This window comes from Nestor notabilis, unplaced genomic scaffold (genome assembly GCF_000696875.1).
Source record: "Nestor notabilis isolate BGI_N333 unplaced genomic scaffold, ASM69687v1 scaffold5637, whole genome shotgun sequence".
Classification (NCBI taxonomy): domain Eukaryota; kingdom Metazoa; phylum Chordata; class Aves; order Psittaciformes; family Psittacidae; genus Nestor; species Nestor notabilis.
In genome coordinates, this window is record NW_009937691.1 from 42195 (window position 1) to 55192 (window position 12998).

At 46.3% G+C, this 12998-nt stretch overlaps 1 protein-coding gene across 1 annotated transcript in view; it reads right to left on the reverse strand.

Annotated features, from left to right (window-relative positions):
- Positions 1-11656, reverse strand: part of LOC104409148 (immunoglobulin-like and fibronectin type III domain-containing protein 1) — a gene marked incomplete at both ends in the record, with an annotated part of 44193 nt that extends 32537 nt beyond the window's left edge. Inside the window, 8 exons of the mRNA XM_010018944.1 lie at positions 4110-4382; positions 5001-5172; positions 6144-6257; positions 6824-6998; positions 7487-7532; positions 8621-8720; positions 8970-9109; positions 11534-11656. Coding sequence (XP_010017246.1) covers positions 4110-4382; positions 5001-5172; positions 6144-6257; positions 6824-6998; positions 7487-7532; positions 8621-8720; positions 8970-9109; positions 11534-11656 — 1143 coding nt within the window. The remainder of the gene's footprint in view (positions 1-4109; positions 4383-5000; positions 5173-6143; positions 6258-6823; positions 6999-7486; positions 7533-8620; positions 8721-8969; positions 9110-11533) is intronic.
- Between the last annotated feature and the right edge of the window lie 1342 nt (positions 11657-12998).

Below are 12998 nucleotides of genomic sequence, written 5' to 3' on the forward strand. Positions count from 1 at the left end.
ACTCCTCCTGCACCAGCTACACCAGCACCACCAATGCCAGCCCCAACTGGGAGACCATCCTTTCCATATGGAGATCCAAGTACTCCTCCTGCACCAGCTACACCAGCACCACCAATACCTGCCCCAGCTGGGAAACCATCCTTTCCATATGGAGATCCAACTCCTCCTGCACCAGCTACACCAGCACCACCAATACCTGCCCCAGCTGGGAAACCATCCTTTCCATATGGAGATCCAACTCCTCCTGCACCAGCTACACCAGCACCACCAATACCTGCCCCAGCTGGGAAACCATCCTTTCCATATGGAGATCCAACTCCTCCTGCACCAGCTACACCAGCACCACCAATACCTCCCTTCCCATATGGAGATCCAACTCCCCCTGCACCAGCTACACCAGCACCACCAATGCCAGCTCCAGCTGGGAGACCATCCTTTCCATATGGAGATCCCACTCCTGCACCAGCTACACCAGCGCCACCAATACCTGCTCCAATTGGGAGACCATCCTTTCCATATGGAGATCTCACTCCAGCACCAGCTACACCCGAACCAAATCCTGCTCCAGCTGGGAGGCCGTCTGCTCCATATGGAGCCCCAAGTCCTCCTCCTGCACCAGCTACACCAGCACCAAATCTTACTCCAGCTGGGAGACCATCCTTTCCATATGGAGATCCCACTCCTCCTGCACCAGCTACACCAGCACCAAATCTTACTCCAGCTGGGAGACCATCCTTTCCATATGGAGATCCCACTCCTCCTGCACCAGCTGTACCAGCACCACCAATGCCAGCTCCATCTGGGAGACCATCTTTTCCATATGGAGCCCCAACTCCTCCACATGCACCAGCTACACCAGCACCAAATCTTACTCCAGCTGGGAGACCATCCTTTCCATATGGAGATCCAACTCCCCCTGCACCAGCTAAACCAGCACCACCAATGCCAGCTCCAGCTGGGAGACCATCCTTTCCATATGGAGATCCAACTCCCCCTGCACCAGCTAAACCAGCACCACCAATGCCAGCTCCAGCTGGGAGACCATCCTTTCCATATGGAGATCCAACTCCCCCTGCACCAGCTAAACCAGCACCACCAATGCCAGCTCCAAACCAAATCCCACTCTAGCTGGGAGACCATCTGCTCCACATGGAGCCCCAACTGCTCCTCCTGCACCAGAGATGTCAGCACCACCAATGCCGGCTCCAACTGGGAGACCAGTCTTTCCATATGGAGATCCCAGTCCTCCTGCACCAGCACCAGCAATGCCAGCTCCAACTGGGAGACCATCCTTTCCATATGGAGATCCAAGTCCTCCTCCTGCACCAGCTACACCAGCACCACCAATACCTGCTCCAACTGAGAGACCATCCTTTCCATATGGAGATCCAAGTCCTCCTCCTGCACCAGCTACACCAGCACCACCAATACCTGCTCCAACTGGGAGACCATCCGCTCCATAAGGAGCCCCAACTCCTGTACCAGCTACACCAGCACCACCAGTGCCAGCCCCAACTGGGTGACCATCCCCTCCATATGGATCCCCAAGTCCTCCTCCTGCACCAGCAACACCAGCACCACCAATACCTGCTCCAACTGAGAGACCATCCTTTCCATATGGAGATCCAAGTCCTCCTCCTGCACCAGCTACACCAGCACCACCAATGCCAGCCCCAACTGGGAGACCATCCTTTCCATATGGAGATCCAAGTCCTCCTCCTGCACCAGCTACACCAGCACCACCAATGCCAGCCCCAACTGGGAGACCATCCTTTCCATATGGAGATCCAAGTCCTCCTCCTGCACCCGCTACACCAACACCAACAATACCTGCTCCATATGGAGATCCCACTCCTCCTGCACCAGCACCAGCAATGCCAGCTCCAACTGGGAGACCATCCTTTCCATAGGCACCCCCCCCTCCCCCTGCACCAGCAACACCAGCACCACCAATACCTGATCCAGCTAGGAGACCATCCTTTCCATATGGAGATCCCACTCCTCCTGCACCAGCTACACCAGCACCACCAATACCTGCTCCAGCTGGGAGACCATCCTTTCCATACGGAGCCCCAAGTCCTCCTCCTGCACCAGCTGCACCAGCACCTGGTCTAAGTGGCCAACCATCTGCACCATACAAAGCCTCCATTTCCCCTATAGAGCTGCCACCTGCACCAGATATAGCCCCATCTCCAACTGCAGCACCACCTGGACCATATAGCAAGCCAGACCTTCCTGCCTGACCTAAGTGACCTGTAGCATGAAGTGCCAGGCCATCCTCACCATATGGGATACCTATTTGTCCTTCTCTGTTTATACTTGCTCCATTCCTATCAACCACAGTTGGCAGACCATCCTTGCCATAAGGGGACCTCATTCCTCCTCCAATCTCAGTACCTGCAGCATTCTTTTTAGCTCCAGTCTGTGGACCAGTCCTTCTGAAGAGGCCATCCTTACCACCTCCCACTCCGGCTGCATCGGGACCAAGTCCATCTACCTCAGAACTTCCATCAGTAGCACCTGATCTCCCAACACCCCCAAAGCCAGCTCTGTAACCAGCATCACCTAATTTACCATCTTTGTCATGCTGAGAGCCCGCACCTTCTCCATCATCCATATCAGTGTCAACACTACCCAGCATAGCACCACCTCTGCCATCCACAGAATTCCATGCACCTACTGCTCCTGATTCATCACCAGTATCTGCTCTGCCTGCCATAGAATCCTTGCCATGGAAAGGCCTTAATCCACTTTTGCCTCCAAAGCCTTTTAATCCAAAGATATTCCCTTCACTTGTCATGGCATCTCCATCTAGATCTGCTCCAGAAAACTGTCCAGCCCCTATCCTTTCATTTCTGTTGGCTCTGTGTAGCCCATCCTTCCCCAAAAATCTATGGCTTCCATCAGCATCATCTGAGTGACCTTGGCTGCCCCCTTGACCATTTCTGTACCAGCCATATTTTTCCTCTCCAGTGTCCATAAGATGATCTCCATCACCAACAGATTCTTTCTGTTGAAGTTTCTTTGCCCAGTCTCTCTTTGGCAATGTTTCTTCCAGCCACTCAGATCTTTCATCTCCTTCACCTTGTCTCCCTTTTCCTTTGGCATCTGTATTGAAGATGCATGGTTTGATTGGAGGAGATATCATTTACAGGAAAAGAGAAGGGAAAAGAAAAAGAGGACAATGAATAGGTCATGCACTGCATCAACAACCAACGAGAATGTGGCAGCATTTGTTATAGTTCCATTCTGGGACACAGAACCATTGTAAATACATTTCAATTTGGTTCAAATCCTGAATCTTTTCAGTGTCACATTCAGACCTGGTTTGCCATTTCTCAGCTGGAAACACAATCACTGTGAGTAGGAACACGTTTGTTAGAAAACCCAAGCAAACAAAACAAGAAGAGGATTAAAACAAGGCACATTTCCAGCACAACAGGTTTACTTTAGAGGGGCTTAGATTGTATCTGGGACTCGTTAGTTCCTTCTGCCTTCTCCTTCCAGCCCTGCAGGAGTTAGACTATCCCACAGGTCAGCCATCAGTCCTCACTTTAGGAAAGATGTTTTAGAAAGCGAGGTCTCAAAATAAACCAAAGCAACTACCTTTCAGAAGCAAAACCATACACTGAGTGTTTCCCATCTTCCCCTGAGCTTCTTTAGCATGTTTAACCTCTAGTATGGAAAGAAAAATACTACCTGACAAGCCAGTGTTGAGTAGTGTTGGTCGTACAGAATTGATAGTACCTAAGGCTGCTTTATCCCCTGCATGCTGTGCTGTGTTCACACAGTGACAGCTTCAGCAAAAGCATATGTTGAGTTATGGAGGTTTTGTTCAATAGCTGATGGAGAACATACTACTACAGAGTAGCTGTAAATAAGCCAATGGGATTTGTCAGGATTAATAAAAAGGGAAAAATGTGCCTCATCTGAAGAGGAAAGAGGGTCTATCCAGACCTTCATTTTCCAGGTGTAACTTAGGAAGTAGATGCTCTGCAATTCAGTTCTCAGCATAGAATCATCTCAACGAGCAATCAGGCAGCGAGTGGAATGTTATTCTGTTGACACGCCCCAAGCCAACACCATGGGAATAACACAGTGGCACTTACACCCTACAATAAGCCAGGCATTTGAGAAGGAAAGTCCAGTGTCGATGGTGTACATGCCGTTGTCAGAGGGCACAGTGTTTTTGATCATCAGCTGGTGGGTCAGACCGTCAGCACTTACAGAGATCTGGTGCTTCTCACTTGCCTCCAGGACGTGGGTTTTGTGTAGCCACACAGCATCATGGCAGGGGGTGCGTAGGACACAGGTAAAGATGGCATCTTCACCCTCAGGGCAATTCATATTGCTGAGTGATTGCTCAAATCCCACAGGGATGGCTGCAATGGAAAAATCAAATGCTGCAGAAAGGAAATAGCTATTTCTATCTTCCAAGAAGAACTTGTTGCAGCTAAAGGAAGACAGACAGGAACTTGCCGTGCTTGTGAGCACTGGTTTAAGCAGAAAAAGGAAACACTGAGATGTGCTCCTGTGCCTATTTCTACCAGCCAAAAAAGCAGAATTTTGTCTTTATTATCTTCTAAGGCATTTATACCCCACATCACTGTGATGTGCTGGGAATTTGTAGTCATTAATGCATTTCAGCAGCGTGATACTTGTATCGAGTTGGTACTAGTTATTATTTTGAGCTTACAAAAGGAACTACAACAGGGGTAAGTTAAGGAGGTTCCTCATTGTCATCTAAAAGTCAGAGCCAAACCGGTGTTTGAACCTCATCCTTTGGACTACAAATGCAACACCCATATCACACAATCACCCCTGCTTCTCTTTTTCACCGGTGTCATCTAAGGAGCCCTTATGTGGCCACCAAAACCAGTGTTCTGTAGTTACCAGGTTTTACTGCTGAGCTTTGCATCTACTCCTGGAAAAAAAACTTCCAACAAAAACTACTTTCTCATTGCAGTTGCACCTCCCATACATGTAACTCAGTTCCTTACAGTCAGGGTCCAGTTCAGTTGAGAAGACAGGCACATCCTCCACTCGGACTTGATACAATCCTGCATCTTCTGGCTGCACATCGTTGACAATGAAAATGTACCTTCTCCCAATTTGCCGCAGGCAGTGCTTCCCGTATTCATTACTTGTTTCATACCTGAGCCTCTCACCATCCTAAGGAGAGGGAAGAGCATGCACTTTGAGGCAAGGTATTTCAAACACACCAGGCCAAATCTGTGCTGTGATCTCCTTGTTGATATAAATGAGTAACAACAGAGAATTCTACACTATTGCTACTCACAGTGGACTCGTTGCTTAGGGAACACCCGGGCAATGCTATGTGCGGTAAGGCCTGCATGGAACAGAGCATCAGACTCTCAAACTAGGCAAAACAATACTAGCTCACATTGGGTTTTGGAGCTTAAGTTACTATAACTTCGAAGACAAAGTACTTTCTTTGCTTAGATCTTAGCATCCTCACTGATAGATAAGCAGGTGAGTTCACCACCTTTCTGTACCACTTTGGTTACGTCTCCACGTTGTGGCTGCACAGACTTCATGTCATGCATTTGATTCAGAAGTTCATAGAGCTAGACAGACCTCCTCTTCAATGGATTCCAATTTCCCTTGTATTAAAGCCACTAACCATAGACTGACCAAAATATATCTTCCAGAAAAACATCCACAGCACTGATGAACCTGGGGATCACATTGTAATAACACCCACAGAACTCAACGGGATGTTTTACTTCCCTCAGATCTTCTTTCACAGAGGTGAATTTTAGTGGAATAACGCTCTAGAAAGTGAATAAAATGGGTCTGGTTTTCTTAGATGGGACTGCAGAATTTCTGCAGCCTGAAAGACACTGAATTTCCTCTTGCTGGAAGAGCTCTTGAAGTCAAAAGGATGTCAGCAACTGGATGTTTCCCCTGTACTTGAAGAGCTACAAATCCCAAGTGATATTCATCAAAGATGCACCTGGACCCCCACATCAACACTTCTCCCTGACCAGCTGAGGATTCCACAATGGACGGACAACCTTGAGAAGCTTATTTCCTCTCAGCCAGTGCCCAGATCAAGCATTTTATGTAGAAGATGACTTCAGTGGCTGCTATGAACTGTCCAAGTGATCTCACCCCCTCACCTTAAGCAGATAAACTTTGCTGTTACTACTTTTCAGGTTCATCTCCAGACCGAAGGTAGCTTTTCCATCCTTGGTGACTTTGATGTGTTTGAAGTTTTTGATACTGTGTATTAACTGCAAAGAAAGATACAAGAAGCACATAAACGAGAAGGCTGCCAAAACAGAAGTCCTTAAGCTGTTGAACTTTTTATCTGCATAGAAAAGAGCTACCTCCAAATGAATGGAAGAAGCAGCTCTAAGTTTCCACAGTTTCCTCCTGTAGGCAAGTTATATTTTACATGCTCCCTCCTGGTCACTCACACACTATGCAACCACTGTCTGTCCAGGTTTCTACATGTCCCTCTATGTGAAAGCCAATTTGGACTCTCAGGTGTGTAACTTGTCAATTCAGCATCCAAATTCTCAGCAGGGACAACTGAACACAGATTTTAGCATTCCCTTACATTCAGTATATCTCATAAGACTCATGAACTGAACTTCAGAAATGTTAGCATTTTTATCTGCATGAGCAGAGAAGTAGGACCCCTTTAAGACTGCCAGAAAGCATTGTCTGTCATACAATAGTTTCATCTACAAAGCAGTTTAGGAAGGGTTAGCCTATTTAAAGCAGCTCCTGTGAAGCTATAAGACTCTCTAGTTTGTTAAAGATTAGTACTTGCTGTGGTTGCAGTTTATTTTACCTCTTCTTGTTCACTCTCTGTGTCCTTCCTCAGCTCCTGCAGCTTTTTCAGCATCCCACGGAAGTCAACGATTCCATATTTGATACAGATTTTCTCATAATCTCTCTTATCTGCATGCAGCAGCAATTGCCAGACTGCTTCTTTATCCAAGGGTTTGGGTTTTGGTGCTGGGGCCCTTAGAACCAGGGGAAAAAAGTACATCTAGACATTTTAACAGACAACAAAATGTCTTGGTTTTCTATACTTAATCCTCTTTCATCTCTCTTTGCCAGTTCTGTAGTTCACTTGGTCCTGGAGATGTAGGCAAGAAAGAGTGGGATTCTTACAGAACAGGTTTGCTGCATCTATACTACACATTAAATGCTGGCAGGGAACAGTCCTGCCCTGGGCCATACAGGCATTTATACACTGCTGTTAAATCAGCAGCAGTCACTGGCACCGTTTGGTCCAGGCTCACTTGCCCTCTTCCCAGGTAATTTCTTAGCATGGTTCAGGAGTTTGCACACTCAGAGGTCACTCCTCTGAGGCAATCTCTGGGGGTTCCCTCCTGGGGAATGAAGGGATGGGAATCAAGAAGTGTTGCCTTCAAAATCTGTGAAGCTGCCCCCTCTCATCAAGAAACCCTTAGGAAGTGTAACAGTGGCGTTCGTTGTGGAGGCTTACCGCTTCCTCAGCCGCTTCCTGGAGTCCTCAAGTGTCCTCCTTAATTCTATTACAGCAGGAGGGGGAACAAGAAACATTCAGATACCCAACAGTGTGAAATATATCCCCCAAAACAAGATAATGCAAAACAGACCCTGGCCACAGGCCATTCTGCTAATGCTGTTCACCTCTGGTGATTTTTTCCCACTTGACATGAAACTTGGAGCCAGTTTTCTCTGCCATCCTCATGTCTTTTGATGTCATTAAAGTCCATCACTCCCTAGGCAGCATTCCTCTTTCTAAAGAGGACACTCAAGAAACCTGCTATTTCCCAACTGTGTTAACATGTTGGATCCAGTTTATTGGACATCACAAAATCCTTTTCTAGCACTAATGATTCCTGAATCATTAACTAGAACAGCTCAAAGTGATGTCTAAGATCATCACTTTTCCCAAAGGGAAATAGTAAGCAGAGACAACAGAACATTAGAGACCCATTAACCCTTCTCTCATTTTACTCTTTACAAGTCTGGGGCAGTAACAATGTGGTAGAGAGAGTATTAGCTTTGACCCCCTGCCTCAAAAGAAAGGAGTAATCTATCAAACTTACCATCAGCAGCATGAACAGGGACATATTTTGCTTTCCTCTTAAAGCCAACTGAAAATAAAACAAATCAAAACAAGCCATAATTCAGACTAACAGCAGTAAACCAATGACAAGAACGGGTCAGTTATATTTAACCACAAAGTGCCCATTTCTCTGAACTGACTATGAAGGGAAGCAGGGAACTAAGGTCAGGTGACATGTGAAGTGGGATGGATCCCTCTCAAAAGACTGATTCATTCAGTGCTATAAAGAAAGGACAGAGCTACTTCAACACTAAACCCAGAGTTTGGGCCTGACTATGGTCCAGTGCAGTGATGATAATACCACTTTCTTCTCCCTTGCTTTATAGCTCATACTGTCATGGAGCCATCAAACTGGGGGGAGTCACAAAAGAGCTTCAGTCCTCAGTGAGGGAAAAAGTAGACCTTCACACCAAGGATACTTAGACAATGCTCTGGGAACCCACCCCCAAAGGACCACAAAGCCCTGGGACAGCAAAACTACTTGAGACCAACAGACCTTTGGAGCACAGAACCTGTCAATCCTACCTTGTATGATCCTGAGGCCAGCAGAGCATGAAGCTTCCCCGTATTCATTCACAGCAAAGCAACGATACAAATCACTGTCTTTTGCAGTGAGTTTGTTTATCTTAAAAAGAAGAACATAGTGAAAGCTCACAGGGGTGTGCTGTGGATCAGTTCACACACCTTCAGCTTCTAACAGCTACTCAATGACATCTCAGATCTTTCCTGTGTTCCCAGAATGACTCTAAAAAGCTTTGTTTGCTTATCTTTGTGATATCTCAGACACGGTGACATCTCTATCAGCCCACTGCAGGTTTTTCCTTTCATTGCTCTCCTGCTTCCATGAGTCCTGTCTGAAATAGCTGATACTTACCTGCAGAACAAACTCATTTGTAACACTATTGAAGAATGTTTCATATTTGGAACGATCATCCATTCCTCCTTGTACACGAGTCCATTTCACGTCAGGGGTTGGGACACCTTTGACCACAGCTCTGAAGATGGCATTTTTACCTTTGGAAAGAGGCAAGAAATCAGTTAAGACAGGCTTGAACATGAAGACTTTCATGGCAGGCCCCTTATGTTATCAATAGCTTGATTCCCCAGAGTGAGACATCTCTGGTTTAGGCAATTCTATCTTTTTGTTTTCCCTGTAAAAAATGCCTAAATTATGAGTTGAAGTTGCATTAAATGCCTAAATTACTGCAAGCCACCTGCCATAATCTCCACTCTAACTTACTGGCTTCCAAAGAGATGACTTGAAAACTCATCTCTAAAATTCACTAGTGACACACGCGGCCTCTGTGGGTTTATCGCACCGTCACACAAATAGGAAGTTACGTAGCCAAAAGAGCAATTCTTTGGTGTCTTGGTCTGATTTTCAACTCCCTCAATAACTGGGCAGGGCCAAAGAACAAGCAGTTATTAGCTCAAGTCCAGGTTTGTCTGTATTCAATCCTAAAAGGTGTTAGCCCACAGCCATGACTGCAAACATCCTCTGGTCAGCTCTGAATTCAGAGATGCTACAGCAAGTTCAGCCTAGACTTGCATACAGCAACTTGCATGCCCTACTTGCACCACAGCCATGAAATCCCAGATCCATTCTTATCACACACATACTCCCCTGCAAGTTCCCATTCCTTCTCCATTCCTTCCCTTTGCTGCAACCATGCTGTTAAATAACAAAGGACTCGCTGTGCTGGAGTTCCCTGTCTCTAGACATCAGTAAAGTTCATCTGTGAATAGTTGCAGCTCCTGGTCTCTCTTTCATTTAGATAAACTTGGATTGATTGGAAGGTGGAAAAAAGGAAAATACCCCTTCTGCACAGTTAGGAAAACATGTTCTGAACAGACAACACTGTACCACAACTGGGAGCACCCATGCAGTGTAAGATGTTTCCCCCTGGACTCCCTACATGTCATCTTTCTGCAGTAGCTTCCTCATCCACTAGCCTGGCACCACTTTGTACTCCAGCCACGCCAGGCTCTGCTGCTTGGAGACAAGGGAGGGAGGAGAGGATGGGGTTTACCTGTGAGCTCTCTCTATCTCTGCTCCCCTATGAACCTGAGTAAACTGCTGCTGCCCACAGACGTTCCAACAGCTTTACCACTGCTTAGTACAAACCTTTTCTTCCAGAAGGCTTCAAATACGTTAGAGGCACTATAAAACAACAAACCAGAGAAGTCACTCTCCAATAGAAATCTCCAGTCGAAATGGAGATGAGTTATCCATGGATGTAGCTCAGGGTGGGAATAATTGTTACCTTTCTTTTGCAATAGTTTTGGTCTTCAAATGACCAACACAAAATTCTCATCAAGAAGTCTCACAACGTGTCCCACGCCCTTCTGCAGTCACCATCAAAACACTCACTTGATGCAGCAAAAGCTCCTGCCAGCAGATTCTTATCAAAAGGCATCTCCTACCTTTTCCCGAGATTGCAGCACTATTATTAAAGTCTGATTATGCCTTTGTCAAATTTTAGTCACTCTGCAATTAGTCATTAGCAATTTCCCGTGCTTGCCGTCTGTCCCAGAACAGCTCCCCAGCGAGGAGTGTCAGCGATGCCATGCAACGGGGCAATGGTGATATGATGAAACACACTCATCGTGCCCGAATTCCCTAATATTTTGTATATGAACTACGAGGAACCTGCTGTAAATGAAATCACTTGGAAATGTTAGAGAGGGTGAGTGAGCACACACCTTGGTTCATGGCTGAGCGAGTGGAAGGAGGAGGATCAGGGATGTACCACTAGAGGCCACTGTGCTCCTTCAGAATATCCCAATGGCTCGTGAAACTCAACACATGAGTGTGACAACACTGACATCCAGGGTGCCAGAATGGGTTCAGTCTTGTGAGGACAGAGGAGCTACACGAGTTCCTCAGGCCACCCCATTCCAAAACCAAACCAGAAATTACTCAATTACTCCGCAAGTGAAGAGATTATTGGAAGGCTCCCCATTGCCTCAGGTATCAGCCCATCATCTGCCTTCTCTCTACTCTAAGCAAGGTCCATATTGCTTCTTGCATCTGCAAGCTGTACAGCTGCAAGCTGTACATCTGCTTTTAAAAAGCAGTTAATTTTAGTGCTGACCACTCATAATACAAGTTAGTTCAACAGGAAAACCCCAACTTTTTCAATGTGCTTCATCTTTAGCTGCAAAATACTTTTTTCCTGTAGGATTTTCTGGATTGCTGTATTCATTAGGAGCCAGATTCTGATCTTGCAGACACTAATGAAAGCTCAGGAGACCTCTATCAGTACTGGTGGAGTTGTCATCAGTACAACAAAGACTTGGGCCATACAAAACTACTTCTGGTCTAGTCAAATCTATTCAGAAAGGAGCTTGATTTAATGGCAATGATTGTTTCAGGCAGGAGAGACATGGAGTCAAGTCTCTGGGACTGTAGCTTTGACTGTTATTTAAGGCTCTCACCTTCCTCCAATGTCAGAGAGACAGGTTTCCGCTCAAAGTCAGGTGTACTGCATCCCTTTGGAACATCATCCACAAACTGGGTGATGAGAACTCCCGGGACAGAAGATTTCTTGAGGGGTTTTACTAGAAAGTCAAGGAAAACCACACTCCATTAAGATAACATGCTTGTCCTTTAGGAACCATCAGCCTGCATTGCCTCTCTGGGGCTGCTCCTGCTCAGCTCCTCTTGGATTATGAAGGACCCAGCCATTGCAGTACTGCAGGCTGGAAGTGTGTCCGAAGGCTGGAGCATTAGAGGTTCTAGCCATGATTTGAATAGAGCAGGTTTTACATCAGTTACTATAGAAAACTTCTAAATCTAACATAAAGACACTATTGCAGAGGTCAGCAGAACTGATGGACCAGTTACTGGTGTCTCTCCTTGTGGTGCTGAGACAGATGGAAGATTGCTGAACAAGAAAAGCCAGTTGGGCTTATTCCCATGGGTACTCCACGGAGTTTTCACGGCTGCATCTGTTCTCTCACCTTCCTGATGGCTTGTCATGATGCTTTGCTCGGCTGCCTCCGCTCAACACAAACAGGCTACAGGTTCTCCTGTGAAAGAGACAAATCATTTCATTATTGGCAGTTCCCAAGGGGAATGCTCACTTTTATGACATGGTTTGCCCTTCCTCACTTGCCTCATCCTAGCAGCCAAGTTGAGAAAGGCCCTGCCAATGAATACATCACGACATGTCTTTCCAAAACGCATCATGACACAGTTCTGAACCAACACAAACCAGGTATGAAAACAGCTAGCAAGGCTAAATGGGAAATGTACACATGTAACAGCGTCCCTCTGTCACCTCTTCCATCTCCATGTCACCTGGCTTTCCTCCAAAGACCTCCTCTCGTGTTTCAGGCAAATATTACACCACATGGCACTCATGTGGTGAGTTCTGATGGATGGCAAGAGCAGTTGCTGAGAAGAAAGCCAGAGATGGATGTCTAAACTGGGGCATGAAGCAGCAGCATATCCTGATCTAAATTAGCTTTTCTAAATTAGCAACAGACCTGAGAGCAGACTATAAGCTCCTGCTTACTTTAGAAGGAAATGGTAAAGTGTGAACTTGGCATTAACTAGTTATTGTTATAGATCACTCGTGACCTTCTGCCAAAGGTGTCTCTCCCTCTGTATTTATAAACGGGACAACATGTAATGTAACACATCACTATCCTGCAAGCAAACTGCGAAGGCAGATTCCCTGTCACATGAGAGATGCTCAGAAACTCTAGAGTTACTGAAGGTCTGAAAGAGCAATTAGATTAGATTCCCATGTGGGATTAACGCTGCGTCTCCATTTACCTTCTGCGCTCCTTCGGCTGACAAAGGCACACAAGAGCAGGCAGCTTTGAACAGTTTGGAAAGGCAGATGGACTTTGTCAGTACACCTATGATTGTCATTCAGTTCCTTACATCAGACAC